Here is a 22,688-nt window from a genome sequence, read left to right as displayed (position 1 = left end):
GATGCAAAACCAGCTAAAAGCCATCTTGGTCAAAAATGAGATAATGATACAGAGGGAATGCTCCCTACAGGGATACAGTAGCCAACATTTGAAGTGGATCAAAGCCTTTCTTCAAAGTTGTCCTAAAACCAAAACAATACCCGTTCTCATCTTAGGACAGCTTTAATGAACTTTTTTTGATCCACTTCAACTGTTGACTACTGTAGTATATGTCCATCAAATACGTTTACTTCAAACTCGCTAAATTCCAGCCTCAGCCCAATCAGAAGTACCAGTACTTATATAGAAACTTATGCAAAGTAGCCAGAAAGAAATGCTAATTTTAAAGAAATGCGTCAGATGGATTTAGAGGCTTATGCATCTGAACTCTTCATATATACATGCATACATACATACATACGTGTATATATATATATATAATAACAATGTCATTGTTGCTTTCAATTAGAATTACAAATTCAGTTTCTTCTGTAAAGTAGCTTTCCAGTTTGTTCGTTTTTATTCATGTCTGACCTCAATAGACTGAATGGAAAAAATGAACCTCATCAACCTCATCAAAGTGGTGTTTTGAGAGTCTTCAGCAGTCGGAGCAAACTTTACCCAAATGTTTGCTTTGGCTAGCTGTTTTGAACTTTTGGCTTGATTTTGTTTGATATTACATCACACCTGACCTGTTTATTCTTTTCACTTGAAGCATAACAGGACATTAAGGTTTACAGTTGAGCTCAGACGTTTACATCTCCCTTTCAGAATCATTAAAAACGTTATGAATTTGAAGATCAGCGTAAATTTAACTTTTTTTTTTTTTTTTTCTGTGTCTTCTGGGAAACATGTAACTATCATCTGTAGTCTCTGAAGGGCAGTACTAAATGAAAAAAATATATGATATTTAGGCAAAATAAGAAAAAAATGTACACATCTCCATTCTGTTCAAAAGTCCCCCCCCCATGTAATATATGTTACATATGAGTCCCTCAGTGTAAAAACATGGATCTTAAAATCATACAGTCATTGTTGGAAATAGTTCAAATGCACAAAAATGCTGGAAAATCAAAGAATTTGGGGGATCTGAAGGATTTTCCTGAAGAACATCAGGCAGTTTAAATGTTCACAACAAACAAGGTACTCATGAACAACTATTACTAAAAAAAAAAAAAAAAAAAAAAAAACAGTTGTGGATAATTCAGAGAAGAACACTGTATTAAGAATTAAGGGGGTGTAAACTTTTGAGTTCAGCTATTATTTTCTCTTGTGGACTATATGTAATTGTCTTTTATGCAAAATATCTTATTCAGGTCAATATTATATAAACAATAACATGCATTTTGTGTGATCCCTTTTATTTTGGTAAAATAAATTTTTTTGTGATTCTGAAAGGGGGATGTAAACTTTTGACCTCAGCTGTGCATATATGTAAACATCTTTTGTTATGATTGGCTAATCTTTTAGCGTGTAAAATGAGTAACAGTGCTTACTGAATAGACGTCATCATGTTAACCATCTGAAATCAGTTTTCTTGTCCTAGGGGTGGCTGTTGTTGTGACAGGCCTGACTCATGAATATACTGCAGCAGTTTTGGACACGCATCCACCTTTGCACGCTGCAGTGACGCATCTCCTTGCTTCACTGCAGCAGTTGACCTTTTTAAATGCACTGACTCAGAGCGGAGGAGGATTAATGCCTCAGAATACTAACAAGATGTGTGTTGCTCTGTGTCACAGGTTTAGACTCAGGAAGAAGACCTGGAAGAACCCAGGCACAGTGTTTCTGGATTATCATGTATATGAGGAGGACATCAACATCTCCAGTAACTGGGAGGTGTTCCTAGAAGTCCTTGAAGGTGAAGACCCTGGCCAACATGGTTGCCATTATTATTCTAGTATAAATGGCCCATATATTATGTCATTCATTGACTTTTCTTGTAGAACCAGAGCGGATGAAGTCTATGTCCCAGTTGGCGGTTCTGACCCGCCGCTGGTGCCCAGCCCAGATGAAGCTGGAGGCCTTCCGGGAGGTGGTGCTGGAGAGCAGCAGTGTAGAGGAGCTCAAGGAGAAGGTTTGTGGAATATGACTCTCTGCTGATGAAGGCAAAGAATTCCCAAACTTGTTTTTATGTTTAATTAAGTGCTAATTTTGTTTTCTCAGCTCAGTGAATTGAGTGGAATTCCTCTTGAAAACTTGGAGTTTGCCAAGGTATGGTAGTCTTTGCGTATCAGATTTGTATCAGTTGAGTTTTAGATTCCCTTCCTGCAGTGCATTAGATCTGACCGTGTTGTTTCCTGCAGGGACGAGGAACTTTTCCTTGTGACATTTCAGTGTTGGAGATCCACCAGGATTTAGATTGGAATCCTAAAGTCTCCACCCTCAATGTCTGGCCACTCTACATCTGTGATGATGGTGCCGTGATCTTCTACAGGTAAAGCCTTTCCCTTTAATATATAAAACTGATTACTAGTTTTTTAACTGGTTAAAGAAGTCTGCTTCCAAAACAAAGATTCAAATATAATGTACTCACCCCCTTGTCATCCAAGATGTTCATGTCTTTCTTTCTTCAGTCGTAAAGAAATTGTTTTTTGAGGAAAACATTTCAGCATTTTTCTCAATATGGACTGATATGGTGCCCCGAACTTATAATGGACTGATATGGTGCCTTTGAACTTCCAAAATGCAGTTTAAATTCGGCTTCAAACAATCCCAGCTGAGAAAGAAGGATCTTATCTGGCATAATGATCAGTTATTTTCATAAAAATAATACAGTTTATATACTTTTAATGCCAAGCACTCATTTTGTCTTACTCTGCCTGGACTGTTTTTGTTCCTGTTCATGACAGTTAGGGGATGTCGAAAAACTCCCATCTCATGTTCTCCCTCAACTTCAAAATCATCCTATATCGCTGTTTTACCTTTTTTGTTAAGGGTGTTTGAACTTCTTTGCATGTTCACTTTGCATAGACTGGGTCGGTACTTCTGCAGCAATGTAGGATGAATTTGAAATGATTTTAGAAGTCAGAAGAAGAGAAAATACGGTCGGAGTTTTCCGACATACCCTAACTGTCTTGAGTCGGAATACGCAGAGTTCAGGGTGAGAAAGGTAAAATGAGCATATGAGATTAAAAAGTATTTAAATTGTATGTTTTTCAATGAATATAACCAATCGTTTTGCTAGATAAGACCCTTCTTCCTCGGCTGTGATCGTTTACAACCGCATTCGGGATCGTTTGAAGCCACATTTAAACTGCCTTTTGGAAGTTTAAAATCGGGGCACCATATCAGTCCATTATATGGACAAAAATGCAGAAATGTTTTCCTCAAAAAACATAATTTCTTTACACCTGAAGAAAGACAGACATGAACATCTTGGATGACAAGGGGGTGAGGACATTATATGTGAATCTTTGTTTTGGAAGTGGACTTCTCCTTTAAGTAAAGAAAATAATATTTTGAGACATAATATGAGCAACAGTATGGACAACGGACTTTTAGAATCAACCAGTCAGTAAGTTGTCAAAAAAAAGAAGGTTCTATTAAATGGTTATATATTATATTATATTATATTATACTTTTTGCTGTTTTAATAATGTAGTTTTGCCTATGAAATGATTATATTATATTATATTATATAATATTATATTATTTTTATTCAATTTAATTATTTCTTTCCTGTTTTAATAATATAGTTTTAATTGTTAAAAGATTATTGCCAATTTTTAAGCAGCTTTGTATTACGTTACATTTTCAGAATCAACCTGTTTGTGACTTGTCGGGAAGACTAGTTTAGTCGGTCCTATGAAATGGTTATATTATATTATATTATATTATATTGAATTTAATTATTAAAACAGGAAAGAAATAATGTAGTTTTAATTGTTGAAAGATAATTACCAATTTTTAACCAGCTTTGTATTGTTATATTTTAATAGTCAACCAGTTTGAGAATTGTCAGAAAAACTAGTTTAGTTGGTTCTATGAAACTTTTTATAATTAGGCTAGTATATGCTTGTTTTATTATTTTATTTTATGAATTAATATTTATTTATTTATTTCCTGCACCCAGAAATCCTTGTTTATTTGTCAGCAAAAGTCTGCAAAAAGTAACCGGCTGTCTTAGCTTAAAGTTTAATTTTAATTTCAAGTTTAATTTTTATAACAATATTTGAAAAGCTATTTGAAGTTCAATATAAATAATATAAATAATCAATATAAATAATCCTTTAAATAATTTTATGTATTTGTAACATTTAATATATTATATAAATGATTATATGCTGATATATATTATATTATTTAATAAATATTTAATTACTGTTTTAATAATACAAAGATTTTATGACAATATATTTTATTATAAATTACTTGTTCAATTTATGTAAATTTATAAATGTATAAATGTACATTGACTATAATAATTTATATTTACATGTTTGCTTAATTGTAAATCCACAAATCAAAATTATATTATTTAATTAGTTATTTGAAATGAAGCATTAACATTGTTATTAAATATAAAAGAAACATTTAGATAAACCTAGTCACCTTAATCAGTAATTAACTAGTTGCATGCTGGTCAATGAGTCAACCATGCATTTCTGCGACTGTCTCTGCAGGGACAGCACCGAGGAGCTGATGGAGCTGTCTGAGGAGGAGCGCAACGAACTGATGAAGAAGGAGAGCAGCCGCCTGCTGAAGACGGGCCACCGGGTCAGCTACTCCCCCCGCAAAGAGAAGGCCCTGAAAATTTACTTAGACGGAGGGCCCACCAAAGACCCAGGACAGGACTGAGAGGGAGAAGGAAACTATCCTTCCCTATTTTCTATCTGGCCTGCCCGCTGCAGTGTAGCGCTGCCTCGCCAGCGACCCTGGCATTTGGGCCCCACGTTGAATCAACGTCACCAGTGCTGTCCGGCTGACGCTCTCTTCTTTGAGCTCCAGAACGCATAGCGTGGCTCAGAGTACTATTGTGCACCATAGTTTATTGTACTGTAAAGTTTAAAGGGAAGTGCAAAAGCTATTTCAAGTTCAATATCATTCAGATAAATCAATTTAATAATACAGAGATGGGTGCACTTGTTAGAGGAAAGGGGGCAGTTTGGGAGATATATTTTATCGCCCTCTTCATTTCTTTCGTCTGTTTGCACTCTCAGTGCACCATCTCCATTGATTTTCGTCCCGTCGTTCTGCATTCGCTGTTTGTCCATCACTCGCTCTCTGATTTTGAGACGCGTCAAATTCTCACATTTTCGATGTCCATCATCCCGAGTCTATTTGGCACTCGAGCACAGCGTGTAACGTATCCAGCCACCTCCGAACGCCCGCAGGGGTGACGGCACTGCTCATCTTCCATTGCGTAGAGCTCTTCGATCGACTCCAGTCGTAGTGACACTTTCACTTGAAATTTTGGGTATGATGCTCTCACTTGAATATTGGGATATCTCTCCTTTTGTTTATTTAACACATAGTTGTGAAATTAAATGCTTCTTTTCTGGCTGAAGAGCTTCTGTTCTTGCAGTTCATGCTTCCTTTTGTGTGTGGGTGTCGCCCACTGACTGATGAAGCCCCACCCACTTTATATGGAGCTCCGCCCTCCTCCTCTCACTACACTTCCTACTGGGGCTAACGACACTGGTACATATGAATTTGCAAGCCTTTAAGAGTAGGGCGATTTGAATCAAGTAGTGTGCTTCGATTACCCGATTCATTTGTTTTTTTTGTTCATTTCGTTTTGTTTCCTTGTAAATTATTTCACTGCAGACTGATGATGACGATGACGTTAGCTCTTGTGAGTGACTTTTAATGGCATGTGTTTTAATTTTTTTGATCTGTACTCGGCTTTTCTTTTTTTCATTTAGACATGTCCTGTGTTTCTTTTTCATTTTTGGATTTTATTTCTGCACAATGTGAACAGAGCCTGTGGGATCAGATGTGGCAGGTGTGCGTGTGTGCATGCGTGAAAATGCTTCTCGCTGCTGTTTTCGCGTAGCTGGAAAGCGGAGGGCGCGGAGGAGCGCCAGTTTCGGAGCTCGACCGAACCGCTGCAGGTTCCTGGGCTCCTGATGCTGCCACAAGCTGTTCACAGTAGACATGCCAATACTGAAATAAAAAGCAACAATCAATCTCTGTCTGCCTGCTTCCAGGTTGACGTATATGAAGAGCTCATATTTTAAGGAAGAATTTGAGCTGCTATTTTATGGGGTCTTATAAGGAAACAAATTTTGCTTGACTTTATGAAATCTTGCAAGGAATTAAATAAAGTTAACATACTATAACTTACAAAACATCATCTATTTAAATTAAAAATGACAATTTTTATCATTTACTAAACCTCAGGTTGTTCCAAATCTGCATGAGTTTGATATTTTAAAGAATGTTGGTAATCAAACAGTTGCTGGTAGCCATTAGTCTCACATAGCCAGACCTTCAGACTGACGGCAGAAGGTCCGGGAACCTTGGCCGCTTTGAATGGCCAAGGACCGCCCAAGAGGCCATATGAGTGACAGGTAAAGCAACCAATCACGTTTCGTTTTGTGCCTAGGAAATGTCCCCACAGTAACATACCGGAGTGTAAAACTCTTGGATATATTCTAAAGAGTCTATGCTGTTAACTTTTGAAAGTCTAGCATTTAGTTGATCCTGATAAGCGCCAGTGTTGCCATGTCCGTGGTTTTCCCGCAGAATTGGGCTACTTTTGCCACAGGAATGTTTTTAATGTCCGCGGGTTGAAACAACCCCAATAATGTAATATTTTGCCCTTGCAATGCTAATTTTACCAGGGGAATCCCACTAAAAAAAAAAAACATGCATTTTATTTTTACCAGGGGACCCCCTCTTCAAACTTTTGGGCTATTTTTGAGTAGCAATTGGGCGGGTTTTGTTGTGAAAACCTGGCAACCCTGATAAGTGCTCATTGTCATAGTTGTAAACATGACTGCTTTCTTCTTCCATGAGAGGGATTTGGCATCATGGTGTCTTTGTTTCCTGGTGGAACCTTAAAGAATGTGACGCACGTCTCCTGGAAATCCTGTATACAACCAACCATATGATGACTTTCAAATTCCTGAAGCGTTTCCAATTTGTATGCCATATGTGTCCCTGGACCACAAAACCAGTCATAAGGTTCCATTTTTTTAAAATTGAGATTTATACATCATGAATTTACACATCATAAATAAATAAGCTTTCCATTGATGTATGGTTTGTTAGGATACTAATCAGAAATTAGGTTTTGATATATTTACGGTGGAAAATTTACAAAATATCTTCATGGAACATGATCTTTACTTAATATCCTAATGATTTTTGGCATTAAAAAAAATACTGATAAAGATAATTTTCACCCATACAATGTATTTTTGGCTATTGCTACAAATATACCCATGCTACTTATGACTTGTAGTCCAGGGTTACATATGAATCAGAGTAAAGTAAACTATGGTCTGTTGGCATGATGTCTGAGGCTGAGACTAGGTAGCCATTGACTTCCATAATATTCTTAAAGTCAGTGGCTACCAGCAACTGTTTAGTTACTAAGATTCTTCAAATTATCTTTTCAACATTTGAAAGAAACCTTGGGTGAACTATCCCTTTAAGCTGCAGAAATGGCTTAGAAATGGTAAGAATTTCACATGGGAAGATGGTGTTTGTGTAGTCTAAAGGTGTGGTCACATTTCATGCAAAAAAATGTCCATTGCCTGTTATCGAACGTTGCAATATATATAAATAGTACAGCTAACACGGACGTTACTTTTAATCTAAGCAGCTTTTTTTTTTAGTCCACGGGCAAGTCCACATGATCAACTTGAACTCATCACAAAATGTGTGAGGGGAATGTCTGACCTTGTGCAAAAATTCACAATTGCATGGGTTTCTATTAAAATTAATGCATTTCACCTGTGAAAATTAGCCAAACGACATTAAATTTGGCCACACTTTTAAGGTGAAGTCACATTAGCAACATTCTGAGATGGTCCTTACTGCATAACACAAGATCCAGGGGACAAGGTTGGATCCAGATCCTCCACCTCACACCTTACATATACAGTACCTAAACCTACCCGTCTCCACCCCCTAGATGTGGATCCAACCCTGCCCCCTGGATCTTGTGTTCTGCAGTGAGGGGCTACTGAGCATTCTGGTAAAATTTGTGGGCAAAAACTGTCCAGTGTTTATTATCAATAGTTTAACCATTTCTTAAGCACAGCTCACACAGACATCATTTTCAAACTAAAATTGCTAAATCTGCATGGGGAATTCTTTGCACAGATTCCTATTAAATTGATCTTTACACCTATTAAGTTGCCAAAAAAGAGAGGAAATTTATTGCGACTAATAAAAGTGGATTGCAGGTGGAAATTTTAGTTCAAGACCCTCATAAATTAGGGGTGCAATGATAAACGGATTTGATTTTCCGAATGCATTGCGAATTGATTCTGAGCTTAGTTTTTAACAGCAGATGGTGCTCCAGGCTAGTTTTTAGTTCACTTCCAGAACAAAAATGTACAGATAATTTACTCACCCCCTTGTCATCCAAGATGTTCGTTCATGTCTTTCTTTCCTCAGTCGTAAAGAAATAGTTTTTTGAAGAAAAAATTTGAGGAATGTTCTCCATGTAGTGGACTATCATGGTGCCCATGAGTATGAACTTCTAAAATGTAGTTTAAATGCAGCTTTGAAGGGCTCCAAGCAATCCCAGCTGAGGAAGAAGGGTCTTATCTAGCGAAATGATCAGTTACTTTCTAAAAAAAAAAAAGTTCTGGAAGAAATCTTTTAAATGCTTATGAAGAAGAGCACTTGTGTGTTCGGCTGAGTGAGGTAAGTGGCTGAATGTACTTTTGCCTTGGCTTTTATGACGTGAGATTAATGTAAACAGCCCACTGTGAACACTCTTGTAATTCACTTTAACCTTTTTGAAGCTTATGAATGATTATTATATGTTCAAGTGGTGTGTGTGTGTGTAAGGAACTGGATGCAAGCAGAATACACCATCTGCTGTTAAAAACTAAGCTCAGAATCAATTCAAGAGAGATTTTTGCGATGCATTCGCAAAAAGCGCAGAATTGATTTATTGTCGCATCCCTATCATAATTGCACACTTTGGTTCTGATTATATATAAAAAAAAAAAGATAGAAACAACATATATATTTTTCAACCTTTTATTTTCTGGAGTGAGTTTGTGTTTATTATCTGGGGAAATTACATGAGGTTTCTTATATGGGTGTGTCACTTCAGCTACTACACTAAACTAAGATGGATTTGCTCTCAGTAGAGTTTTCTTTATATTTTCTCTGCCTTAACATATTCTTAAAGCGTTAGTAGTGAACATTTATAATAAGTGCTTCTTTCCAATGCTCAAAACCCACAGCTGAGCTTCAACACTTACAGGTTGTTCACACTGACAATGATTTGATCTGCTGGAAGCCCAAATATTAGTGCCTAACAGGCCACAGCTTTGAAAATCTGACCACAAAACCAATTAAATTATCTTATGAAAAAGTGCATGAATCAAAGTTGCAGGGAATGTAACTCACTCAACTACGGTATCTCACATGTGACTGTTGCATTGACATTAAATGTCAAATTTTTCCAGTTTTGTCGCATCTTTTGACACCCTCATCCATCGCCATCACTCGTGTCCTCTCAAATCAACAACTTTCTTCAGAAATGAATGACTTCTCTGCAGCTTCATATTTTAAAATCACTGTCAGTGTGAATGGTCTTTAGATTCAGGCCTTCTGCTGCACATTCACAGCTGCATTTTAGAGGCTGTTTGAGTGATTATAATGAAGGCGTTTCCTACAAAGCTTTGGAGTGATGATGAAGCGTTCATGTCTGGTTCAGCAGCTTCTCTTCATCTGTCTGTCTGGCCCAGTCTCGCTAGACGATGTAGTCAATCTCAGAGTAGAGGGTGTCAGTGAGCTCCTCCTCGCTGGAGTTCTGACTCTTCAGGCACAGGGCGCCTCGTCTGATAGAGAGAGTGATCATAATTATTTCATGAAGGTAAGAAAGAAGTCTTTACTGATTTTATTAAATAGAAAATGGAGGAAAACTACAGTAAAAGAGTAAAATGTTAAATATTTGAAGTGTAATTTATTTCTTTGATGGTAAAGCTGAATTTTCAGCATCATTACTCCAGTCTTCAGTCTCACATGATCCTTCAGAAATCAGCCTAATACAATGCTATGCAGCTCAAGAAACATTTCTTATATTATTCATGTAAAAAATTTTTGCTGCTTAATATTTTTGTGAAAACCTTAAGACATGATACATTTTTTCATGATTCTTTGATGACTATAAAGTTTAAAAGAACAGCATTTATTAGAAATAGAATGTTTTGTAACATTCTAAATGTATTTACTGTCACTTTTTTTATCAGATTAATGCAGCCTTGCTGAATAAAAGTATCCATTTCTTAAAAAAAAAAAAAAAAAACTGGAGTTCGGCTAGAACTTTGTCATTGAGGTTGTTTTAAGCTTATATGTGCATTATACATTATATATACAATAAATCAGTATATTATAATGATTTCCGAAAGATCCCGTGACTTTGAAAACTGGAGTAAGGATGCTGAAAATTCAGCTGTGCCATCACAGTTTCCTGAATTTTTAATCAAATTAATGGTGAAAAAAAAATCTCAGTTCAAACATTTGACTGGTAGTGTATAAATATCAATTTATAATATTTAAAATAAGTACATATTTATGTCATGTTAAGTGAAAAATGGCCAAAAGATGGTGGGTTCTTACCCAAGATGTTGGCACTGCAGGTCACCGGCGCATGGGCAGTGCTCTTGAGGACCCTCCCCCTTCAAATCCCAGGACAGGAGCTCCATCAGGTGATTAGCTGAAATGATGCAGCGCTCACGTTCTATTGGCTTAGAGCTGCACACTGGGAACAGCAGGGCTGAAAATGCAAAGCAAGTAGTTAACAATCAATCTTATCCAGCAGGTGCAGTTTATAACATTTAGATCATAACGACAATATAACATGCTCATATGATGCAAAATGCTCATACCTTTATGGAAGGCACAGCAGAACTCCTCTTTACAGTCACTCTGGTACTGACAGATGGTTCCTGCTTCTCCCTTTGTGCTGTTTGCACATTGACCCCACACACACAGCTGTCCCGCACAACATTCCTCATTTTTGGTGCACGTCTGAGGGGGATATATGACACAGAATGCCTTGAGACAGTGATTCAATCTAAGTTGTTTTACTTTGTGTTAAACCTTGAAACATTTCGGCATATTTTTGAATCAAACATAATTCATTCTGTCAGGAATGTGCAGCATTGCCGCATTGGTGATGCTGTGTGGTTTCTAAAGTGTTCTGAGTACAAATAAGAATTGTTAGGAATGTAATGATTCTGATTCCTTAATGATTCATTCATTTCTGAAGAAGCACAGTATTGTGTTTACTCCCCTCAGCATTGTGTAATGAATGATAAAATAATTTTAGATTTCAACAAAACAGGTTTAACATCTTCTGTAAAAGATCTTTACACAGACAAAATTATTAACTAGTGGTTCTAGTTGGTCCGCATTCAGAGTCATTAATTCAGAGTTTGACTCCACTGGTTGTGCGGGATGCTACTGATTTACTAAAAAGTACTGGCTCACATGAGTCATTCATTCAGGTATTGGACTACACTTGTTGCAGTGGTAGTTGTGTGCTATTGAAACATTTTTAAAAAAATGGATAATAAGAGTCATTAGTTTGAGAATCAGACTCCTCCACTCATTGAGAACTGACTCATAAGAGTCATTTGTTAGGGAATCAAACTCTACTGGTTGTGCTGTATACTATTGATTCACTAAAAGAAGTAACTCACAAGAGCCATTCATTAAGTAATCAACTCTACTGGTTCTGTTTGCTATTGATTCACTAAAAAGGACTGTCTAAAAGAGTCATTCATTAGCGAATCAAGCGAATCAAACTCTGGGAGTTACACTGTATGTTACACTGTATGTTATTAATTCAGTGAAAAGAACAAGCCTATAAATATGATTTGTTAAGGAATCAAAGTATACATGTGCTGTATGCTGCTGATTCACTAAAAAGTACTGGCTCATGAGAGTCTTTTCTTTCAGAAACAAACTACTGATTAGACTGTATGCTACAAATTTCCTAAAAGTAACTGATTCATAAACACTGTATGCTATACATTTACTAAAAAGAACTGATTAATAAGAGTCATTTGTTAGGGAATAAAACTCTACTGGTTGCGCTTTATGATATTCATTTACTAAAAAGAACTGATTCATAAGAGTCATTTGTTAGGGAATCAAACTCTACTGGTTACACCATATGTTGTACATAAAAGTCATTTGTTAGGGAATCAAACTCTACCGGTTACAACATATGCTTTAAATTTACTAAAAAGAACTGATTCATAAGAGTAATTTGTTAGGGAATCAAACTCTACTAGCTACACTGAATGGTATAAATTTACTAAAAAGAAATTACTCAAAAGAATCATTTGTTAGGGAATCAGACTCTACCAGTTACACCGTATGCTATAAATTTACTAATAAGAAATGATTCATAAGAGTCATTTGTTAGGGAATCAAACTCTACTGGTTGTGCTTTATAGTGATTTACTAAACAGTACTGGCTCATAAGTGTCCTTTCTTGGAGACACAAACTCTACTGGCTGTGCTATATACTATTGATTCAGAACTGGCTCATAAGAGTCCTTCGTTAGAGAATCAAAATCTACTGGTTGTGCTTTATGCTACTGATTCACTAAAAAGAACTGACTCATAAAAGCATTTGTTTGAGAATCTAACTCTTCTGGATGTGCTGCAAAAAACAGTAAATAAGGGTTATTCTGTCTCACAGGAGTAATATCTTTAAATGTAAAATGTTAATGTTTTTTATCATCTGCCAAGAAAAAAAAAATTGTAGAAAATGCTAAGAAAACTGTTTGCACAATGTTTCATATATATGGCTAAGTTTGTTCAAAGCCTTCGCAAGCTTAGCTGAGCCAGAAAAAGGCTTTCTAACAAGCAGACAGTTTGTTTTGGTTGGGTGTTAGAATCTGCTTCAACAACAGTAATGCACATCTGTATTCTGCTTAGTTGGCTACCCTACTTCCTGTGCCTCGAGGTGAACTCAATGTGTCCTATCTGGGGCCGGAAGCTGCTCATATTTAGCAATCTGCGCACTTTGATGCGAAACCCAAAGGAGGAATGCTTCAGCATATCAGATTCCAGGTGCACTCGTACTGCAATGCAGTCACAATGCAGGCTCAGTTGCATCATATTATTGGAAAGCCACATTACTAGGTATTATATTTGTGCAGAGACCCAGAGAAACCAGAAAATAATGAGCAAACAAAAATAACTACGGACTAGGCTGAACACCTAACGTGTAATAAGGAAACTACATGATCTTTTGCTGGATAGCAGCAGAGGTTAAGTGTACCTAGAAATGTGCCTGGTCTGTGAAATTCGAAACCGCTTACCGCATCAGTGTGTTTGCAGGGCAGACACTTTGAGCTCTGCGTTTCATAGAGACAGTAGCTGCCCTTCTCACAGTCTTCATCTATGATACACTCCTGGGAGACAGAAGAAAATCATTCAAAACCTTCAAGAAGGAAAGGATTAAGCAACATGTGAGCTAAAATAAGAGATATAACCCACACATCTATGTGAGGAAATAATCAATAGCAGAGCTGTGCTTCATCACAGAGTTGAAACAACACTCACAGGATTTTAGGAAGATATGAGGTGGTCATATGATAGGTGCCGTATTTTTCTACACCCCCACATTTAGGCTGATGTGCAAGTGTTGGCCAAAAAGCTTTTTATCCCTTAATGTTCCATTTACTTACTTTTTCATCCTTGTTCATAAATATTTAACAGAGAAAAAGCCATCCCTTCATCCCTTCAGAACACAGAATATATTTGAAGAATGTTGGTAACTAAAACATTCTAGTTGCCACTGACTTCCATAGTATAGAAAGAAAAAAAAATTCTTAAATTGTCTTTTTTATGTTCCACAGAAGTAAAAAACAAAAAAACAAAAACAACAACAACAACAACAAAAAAAAAGACAAGGATCACAAGGATGAGTAAATAATGACAGACTTTTCATTTTTTTGGCTTTTCATTACACTGTAAACAGTTTTCACCAGTTTCAACTTGAAAACTTAAGTTTAGCAGCTGCCATAAAATTTTAAGTTAAATCAACTTAAAAGTACAAGTCATTTTAATTTATTTTATTGTAGTTGTAGTTGTGAGTTGAAATGACTTTAAAATTTTAGTTAATTCAACTTAAAAGTACAAGAAGAACTCCACTTCCACAACAACAATTTACAAATAATTTACTCACCCCCTTGTCATCCAAGATGTTCATGTCTTTCTGTCTTCAGTCTTAAAAAAATTATGGTTTTTGAGGAAAGCATTTCAGGATTTTTCTTCATATAATGGACTTGATTGGTGCTCCGATTTTGAACTTCCAAAATGTAGTTCAAATGCAGCTTCAAAGGGCTCTAAATGATCCCAGCCGAGGAAGAAGGGTCTTATCTAGTAAAACGATGCTATTTTTTTTTCGAAAAATATAAATGTGTATACTTTTTAAGCACAAAAGCTTGTGTAGCACAGGCTCTGGGATGTGCGTTCACGATGCTACGAATTAGTGATGGGTCGTTCTTGAACGATTCGTTCATTTTGAACAAATCTTTAATGTGACTCGGGAAGAACGAGTCATCTCGGGGAGGGATTTGTTCAGTCGCATATGCGCAACATGCTATTAGGTTCTGTACTGTAAGTAGTTCACCTCATTAACATCGTTGTACCTTTTTGTTTGTAAACAGCGTTTGACTTACTTGTACTTTCTTAGTCTTTGCGCGTTCCCTTTATAAACACTGGGTCTGTAGTTCTGCCTACGTTCCGTGTGACCTTTCGACGTGATTCAATAGTACGTAGCGTCGTGAACGCTCATCCCAGAGCCTGTGCTACACAAGCTTTTGTGCTTAAAAAGTATACACATTTTTATTTTCCGAAAAAAATGACAGATCATTTGCTAGATAAGACCCTTCTTCCTCGGCTGGGATCGTTTAGAGCCCATTGAAGCTGCATTTAAACTACATTTTGGAAGTTCAAAATCGGGGCACCAATCAAGTCCATTATATGAAGAAAATACCTAAAATGCTTTTCTTTAAAAAAAATGATTTCTTTACAACTGAAAACAGAAAGACATGAACATCTTGGATGACAAGAGGGTGAGTAAATTATTTGTGAATTGTTGTTCTGGAAGTGGACTTCTCCTTTAAGGCTGCTGCTGAACTTACGTTTTTAAGTCGAAACTGCATGGAGAAAATTCTTACAGTGTACTTTAAGGACAAATTGTTATTTTTGTCCATGTCTATTAGGTTTTTTATACGCTACCACACTCCTAAATGTTTATTTTTACAAATATACACATTTAAAATCCAAAAAAGCATCATCTAGAAAAACAGACCAAAATATTGATGAGTCATCCTGCACTACACAGATTTTTGTCCAATCAAATGCCGTCTAGAACAAACGTCCCTCTCTCTTTCACCACCTGCAACTGACTAGCAAATCATGGTTCATGTGATCTAAAGTCTGTTAGCTATTTTTAAAATAAGTCTTCTAGAATTTCCTGTTTCAATAGGAAATACAGCCATACAGGATGGAAAACCGTGCTTATGGGGTCAAGAAAATACTTGATTTTACACTTCTGACTTTATAAGATGGTCATTTTCAGATCACTCATCTGAGCATATGGGCCATTCTACAGAACTGGTCCAAACTCAAAGTTGGAAACGTCTTGAAAAAATGTCTTTTTCCAAAAAATTTGTATATATGCAAATTGTATAATATCCAAGATACACATTTCTAGTAACTGTGCAGTTAAATCTCATATTGTATTTTCTGAATGTTTTGTCCTTTCTACAAATTTGTCACTGCCGAAACACAGTAATACAGTAACACAGTAATAATGTGTGTGTGTGCTTTGCTATTTTATTACACTTTTTTTAGAGGTAAATCAATAACAATTACATTTTTAACAATATTTTAAGTGTAATTTATGAGATTTGTATTTTGAATCCAGTTTTTCTTTGTAAAAGGCAAAAACTTGATCATACTGATTTCAGACTTAAGGATACATTAATCTGAAAATATATATTCAACCAAACACCATCAAAGCATCTTAGTTGATAATTCAGTATACTTTATTTTTGACAAAACATCCCATGTTTCAGTAGTGAGAGTAATGTGTTGGTAGTGACCACATCACATTACAGAATTTTAACTTCCAAACTAAAACACTACTAAAACCTACTAAAATACAAAAAAATTTGCATAACTGTACTAAAATTTTGTTTATTTCCCCCCAAAATTAGGATTATGTGTTCCCTTTTGTCACAACAATGATGACATGTTTCAGTAATGACTGTTTTGGTAGTGACAATTTTACGGGATAACAAGAAAAAAGCAAAGAATATATATATATTTTTTTAGTTTAGTTTAATTGATAGTTTTTACTTTAAGGTTGAGACACATGTGCCTTATTATACTGTGAATTCTTTAATGATTTCATAAAGTAAACATAAGAATAATGTTTTTATCGTTAGTAATATTTCAGGATGAACACTTGCTGGACCGAAGCAACCTGATATAAATATCAGCAACTGCACCAAACTGCATATTTTTTGCTCAGTTTGTTCTCCTGTATGTCCTCGAGTATGAGCTCCATGTTCTCCTCTATCATAAAATATGAGCCTTAAAGTATAAAATTTGATACTTAATAAAAACACAGGCAAACTTTTTTGGGGATATTGTTTAAATTTTATCTAAAGATTCAATAAACTACCTGTTATTAATTACTAAATGCGTATAATTAAAACATGCAACAACCTCAAAAAAAAAAAAAAAAAAAAAAAAAAAAAAAAACAGACCAGGTTAGTTACTCACTTTACAGGAAGGACATTAAATGTTATCAAAAGAATGACCTCAAAATGAATTCATTATATTTTCTCCTATACAACATCTGTTAGTGAGCTGACTTTTGGAGCTTTCGCTTTCTTTGTCTGAGCTCCCTGGACGGCTTGAATTAGTGGATCTAAAATGTCAAACGCATCCGTAAAGCCTCGAATGAGATCCGCCGATTATCTGGCATTATCTTGCCTTATCAGCTGAACTGTCACCTCAGATCCAGAAGCCTGCCATCTAAAAGAGCAGGTCAATACACAGCAGACAGCCTCATTTCAGTCAGACGGGAAATTAAAGCTGAGGAAGAGCATTCCTCTTCCCAAACACTATTCCTCCTGACATCTCTGAGAAGATGTGTGCAAATAAAAGGGTTTTGGTTGTGGCAGTGTCTGACTGAGCAAGATAAATACAAGGTTTTTCAGACACAATTAGACAGTGAGACAGAAAGACAGACAGACAGCTTACGTGATCAATGCTGTTCTCTTTATATCTGGGCTGTATTGTTGTTGAGTTGTTTGTCTCTTCAGTTGAATTGTCCGTTGTCTGGGAGTAAAAACACAGAAATTCATTTAGCCACTCAGATTATCATGTGTTTAACATGATAAACACACAGAATGATGGCAAATTCATTTTAAATATATTCGAAATGTATGTTATTTGTCTTATTGACTACTTACAGTTGAGGTCAAAAGTTTACATCACCCTTTCAGAATCATTAAAAATGTTAATTATTTTATCAAAACAAGAGGAATCACACAAAATGCATGTTATTGATTATTCAGTACTGACCTGAATAAGATATTTCACATAAAAGATATTTACATATAGCCCACAAGAGAAAATTATTTAAAAAATATCCGTTTCAAAAGTTTACATATGCTTGATTCGTTTTTTTGATTCGATTTTTTTTGTTTAGTGATAGTTGTTCCCTTGTTCCCTTGTCCCTTGTTTGTCCTGAACAGTTAAACTGCCCGCTGTTTAAATCCTTCAGGTCCCACAAATTCTTTGGTTTTCCAGCATTTTTGTGTATTTGAACCCTTTCCAACAATGACTGTATAATTTTGAGATCCATCTTTTCACACTGAGGACAACTGAGGGACTCATATGCAACTATTACAGAAGGTTCAAACACTCACTGATGCTCCAGAAGGAAACACAATGCATTAAGAGCCAGGGGATAAAAACTTTTTGAATTTGAATATCAGGGTAAATTTTACTCATTTTGTCTTCTGGGAAATATGTAAGTATCTTCTGTAGCCTCTGAAGGGCAGTACTATATGAAAAAAAATATGATATTTAGGCAAAATAGGAAAAATGTACACATCTTCATTCTGTTCAAAAGTTTTCACCCCCTGGCTCTTAATGCATGGTCTTCCTGTCTGGAGCATCAGTGAGCGTTTGAACCTTTTGTGATAGCTGCATATGAGTCTCTCAGTTGTCCTCAGTGTGAAAAGATGGATCTTAAAATCATAGCCATTGTTGAAAAGGGTTCAAATACAAAAAAATGCTGAAAAACCAACGAATCTGTGAGACCTGAATGATTATCTGTAGAACAGCGGGCAGTTTACCTGTTCAGTACAAACAAGGGATTAATGAACAGCTATCACTAAACTTCAGGTGAGAACACAGTATTAAGAGTCAAAGGGATGTAAACTTTTGAACGGGGTCATTTTTTATAAATTCAACTATTATTTTCTCTTGTGGATTATATGTGACCCTGGACCACAAAACCAGTCATAAGTGTCAATTTTTCAAAATTGAGCTTTATACATCATGTGAAAGCTGAATAAATAAGCTTTCCATCGATGCATGGGTTGTTTGGGATAGAACAATATTTGGCCGAGATACAACTATTTCAGTATATGGAATCTGAGGGTGCAAAAAATTCAAAATATTGAGAAAATCGCCTTTAAAGTTTTCCAAATTAAGTTCTTTGCAATGCAATTACTAATCAAAAATTAAGTTTTGATATATTTACAGTAGGAATTTTACAAAATATCTTCATGGAACATGATCTTTACTTAATTTCCTAATGATTTTTGGCATAAAAGAAAAATCTATAATTTTGACCCATACAATGTATTTTTGGCTATTGCTACAAATATATGGTCACATATGTTAACATATTTTATGTTAAACATCTCATTCAGGTCAGTACTAAACAAACAATAACACATTTTGTATAATTCCTTTTATTTTGGTAAAATAACATTTTTAATGATTCTGAAAAGGGGGGTGTAAAATTTTGACCTCAGCTGTACCAGTAAATACGTGGACTCAAAATAATGATGAGTTCAAATACTTTATTATCTGAGAAGAAACTGGAGAGTGACACAAGATATTGCTCTACATCAAGAAATAACTATCACTTCTACAGTTAAAGTCCTCCTGAAGTCACTAATTTTATCCCTTAAAGGGGTCATCGGATGCCCATTTTCCACAAGTTGATATGATTCTTTAGGGTCTTAATGAAAAGTCTCTAATATACTTTGATTAAAAATTCTCAATGGTTTTGTAAAACAACACCCTTTTTACCTTGTCAAAATGAGCTCTGCAAAAATCATCCTGTTCTGGTCGAGGCTGCTTTAAATGTTAATGAGCTCTGCTCACCCCGCCCCTCTCTTCTCTCTGTGGAGTGACGAGCCTGTCTACTTCAGCCGCATTTAGCTGCGTTTAGCGTTTAGTACGTTATTAGGAAAGGCGATCGCAAAGATTCATTAAAAAACCCTTATACTCACTTCTGCTGTAAGTGAAGCTGGATCACGAATGATTCACGCAAACATAGACGGATATATGTAGACCGGGAGGCGCATTCCCTTCACAAACAAACGTAATCCACTGCATCTTCAGCAGCTCAGATGCCGGGAGTAAATGACGACCACTATGTTCATTATTACATCCAGCAACACAACACCACAATCGCTCAATCGGAGATATTCTCGTCTAACTTACATCCCTGCTCCGGCATCGAAACAATGGAGCTTGGACTGTTACAGCTGATTTAAGGCGGGTCTGAGGTAAGAAGCTCATGTCAATCAACGTGGGAGCGGCCTCTGTCGGTGTGACGCCACATCTGAGAATAACCCGATTTGAAATAGGGGATATTATTTTTACGGATTAATTAAAAACTACTGCATGGATTTTTATCATTATAGGTTAGATTTGTACATACACTGCCATCACACATTAATGTTCAAACAACATGTAAAAGTGAACTTTGCATCTGATGACCCCTTTAAAACTCATCTTTGAGAATCAAAATGACATATTTAAATCGTATTTCCTGTGAAAATAATTTAATCATTCCTCAAAATGGCGTCAATACTTACCTCTTTAGTATTTGCAAAACTATTAATATGCAAATTAGTTACCGCCTCCACTCAGTCACACTAGCTCAGACCTGCTCCACTTTCACTTGGTTAAATGAGACAGTAAACACTACACAATATTGAAATAAAAAACATATATGTTTGAAACTGAAACTGATTCCAAAGAAGAAGAGAAGAAGAGAAAGAACAGCTAAAGATGTATTGCTAATGTTACACATACCATGTTCTCAGACAGCTAATGATATGAAAAGCCCCGCCCCATAAGTTGGCAGGATTGATTTGTAAACGGACCGTTTTAACAGATACACATGTAAACAATGGTAAAAACACCACAGAGAGACTAAGTGGTCATTGTCAAATGATTTGACCAATCAGAATGAAGTATCTTGAGAGTTCTATAATTGTGTTTAAACTGCCCTACTGAAGCAGACAAAAGCTCTTTACCCACCTTATTGATTCTCTCAGCAAGATAAATAGACTCATTCCCAGCTTTGACTTCAATACTGCTGTAATTTTGGAGATCTGAAGAGACATTCTGTGGATGGAGGCTGGATTTTGCTGTCTCATTGTCCATCTGAAAAAGGAAACCTCTGCAATAAGTACAACTGCACAGCTGCCAAATATACATGACATGACCTTTAAAAATCAATTGTGAAAAATCACTACCTTGTGACCAATGAATTTCCATAACTTTATTAGTTCTTGATTACTGAGTAAGGATTTTAAAAATGTGTTTTTTTTTATAGACTGTACTCATAAAGAGCAATTTCTAACTGATTAAACATTTTAGTCCAGGGCGTAACAAGAAGGAAAACTAAAAGTACTTTATAATTTGCACAACTTTATAATTCTTCATAATGTAAAACTTTATGTCTTCTCTCACTGTGGGAACTAAAGGTTTAATCAGTAATATTAAATTATATTTTTGATAAAAACACTTCAGATTTTACCATATTAAGCACATACCAATTTTACCTGGCTATCTATTTTTGTGTGAAGAGGTAAAAGGTCTATAACATAGTCTGATAATCAATTTAACCAATATGTATTTTTTATATTCACTCACTTTTCAACTTCAATCAGTCATCGGTTCTTTAATATCAGGTTGGTGATAAATGGCTGATTTGGGGGATTTCTTCACATTTCGCAGGTAAACCAGCATGAAAAGTGTATAATTATCCTAACTGGTCATAATCATCAGCATTGGTCCAGCTATGTCTATAAGAATTTCATGCAATTCCCTTATATCTAGTATCACATTCATACTATCACGTGAATTAAGCTGTGATTAATAATTTTTAGGAAAACTCATCTTAGATTTGGCATGTGCTGTAACTAGTGATGCTATTATTAAAACTAAGCAGCTATTAGTAATGACATAAGTTCAAAATCATTCTCTAGATCTACTCTGAGAAAGATTCATTAGTGAAGAACAACAATTCGACTGTGATTTAAAGCAAAAACCTGATGCACCGCGTCCTCCAGCTTCTGCTGCGTGTCCTCCATCAGTTCCTCCTCCTTTTTGAACACATCGCTTACTGTCGTTTGTCCTTGTTCTACATTTGTTTCCATGTTTGCAATGATGTCCATGTTTGTTTTGGATATTTCGGGGACAATTCCATGGACAATGGCTAGGCACAGGCTGAATCCGAGCAGAAACATGTTGACAGCGCTGCTGGTGTCTGTACAGTGTGCGTGTGATGATCAGAGGAGCTCCAGCTGCACGAGTCAAGGCGGGGCAGTGCGATGCGATGCGCATCCACACAAACACAAACCTCCTTGTACTGCATCTTTGGCCATGCACATTTGTGATGCTACGCGAATTTGACATGCAAATCAACTGTGACGTTTGTGTGGTTTGTTGCATTTATTCTGTATTTATTTGTTTACCTGTATATAGGCCACTTTTTATGCAATACATAAAACAATATATTATGTCTTTTTCTGTCTTCTTTTCTGAAAAACAAGCATGGCACACTCGTTAGTTTCCCCCCCTTTTTAAAACGTCCTACATAAATGCAGTGTTGGGGAGAAACTAGTTACATGTAACGGAATTACATAATTTAATTACAAAATAAATGTAACTGTAATTAGTTACAGTTACTGAGAAAAAAATGTGTAATTAAATTACAGTTACTTTTGAAAATGTTAATGATTACAGAGGGGGTTACATCTGAATTTTTTTCACACACACCCACATACAGATTTAATTGACTTCTTTCCAAAATTGCATTGTGACTGCTCTAAAATGAGACACCAGTGTTTCAGGAGTTTAGGACACAGAATAGGACACATCGTTAGGATTATAAGGTTCTATCTGACATTTTTGTCAAAATTTAGGTTTTCACATATTCTTATTCGGTGATAACTTACATTATGTGATGTTTCTTTTGTGAGCTGTGT

The 22,688-nt window shown here is 35.9% G+C and overlaps 2 protein-coding genes across 3 annotated transcripts in view; one reads left to right on the top strand and one right to left on the bottom strand.

Moving 5' to 3' along the window:
- usp47 (ubiquitin specific peptidase 47) overlaps positions 1-6,110 on the top strand; it is a 37,284-nt gene extending 31,174 nt beyond the window's left edge. For both annotated transcript variants that reach the window (XM_051114748.1, XM_051114749.1), the window contains exons 24-28: positions 1,722-1,840; positions 1,926-2,056; positions 2,146-2,193; positions 2,286-2,416; positions 4,605-6,110. In XM_051114748.1, coding sequence (XP_050970705.1) covers positions 1,722-1,840; positions 1,926-2,056; positions 2,146-2,193; positions 2,286-2,416; positions 4,605-4,779 — 604 coding nt within the window. In that variant the 3' untranslated portion in view covers positions 4,780-6,110. The remainder of the gene's footprint in view (positions 1-1,721; positions 1,841-1,925; positions 2,057-2,145; positions 2,194-2,285; positions 2,417-4,604) is intronic.
- A 3,023-nt stretch (positions 6,111-9,133) lies between these two features.
- dkk3a (dickkopf WNT signaling pathway inhibitor 3a) lies at positions 9,134-22,048 on the bottom strand. The gene is made up of 7 exons (XM_051116062.1): positions 21,750-22,048; positions 20,734-20,859; positions 17,422-17,499; positions 13,458-13,550; positions 11,007-11,148; positions 10,738-10,894; positions 9,134-9,956 (listed from the first exon to the last, which is right to left on the bottom strand). Exons 1-7 carry the CDS (start codon positions 21,945-21,947, stop codon positions 9,869-9,871), a joined length of 882 nt encoding a protein of 293 aa, XP_050972019.1. The 5' UTR covers positions 21,948-22,048; the 3' UTR covers positions 9,134-9,868.
- Between the last annotated feature and the right edge of the window lie 640 nt (positions 22,049-22,688).

This window comes from Labeo rohita, chromosome 7 (genome assembly GCF_022985175.1).
Source record: "Labeo rohita strain BAU-BD-2019 chromosome 7, IGBB_LRoh.1.0, whole genome shotgun sequence".
NCBI lineage: Eukaryota > Metazoa > Chordata > Actinopteri > Cypriniformes > Cyprinidae > Labeo > Labeo rohita.
This window is presented reverse-complemented; position numbering and strand designations above follow the sequence as displayed.

Excerpts from the sequence above, each read along its gene's own strand:
- dkk3a (XM_051116062.1), bottom strand. The coding sequence starts at position 21,947 with ATGTTTCTGCTCGGATTCAGCCTGTGCCTAGCCATTGTCCATGGAATT. Across the intron at positions 17,500-20,733 it reads TTGCTGAGAGAATCAATAAG|ACAACGGACAATTCAACTGA; the intron begins GTGGGTAAAGAG and ends TTTTACTCCCAG. Across the intron at positions 10,895-11,006 it reads CTGCTGTGCCTTCCATAAAG|CCCTGCTGTTCCCAGTGTGC; the intron begins GTATGAGCATTT and ends TTGCATTTTCAG.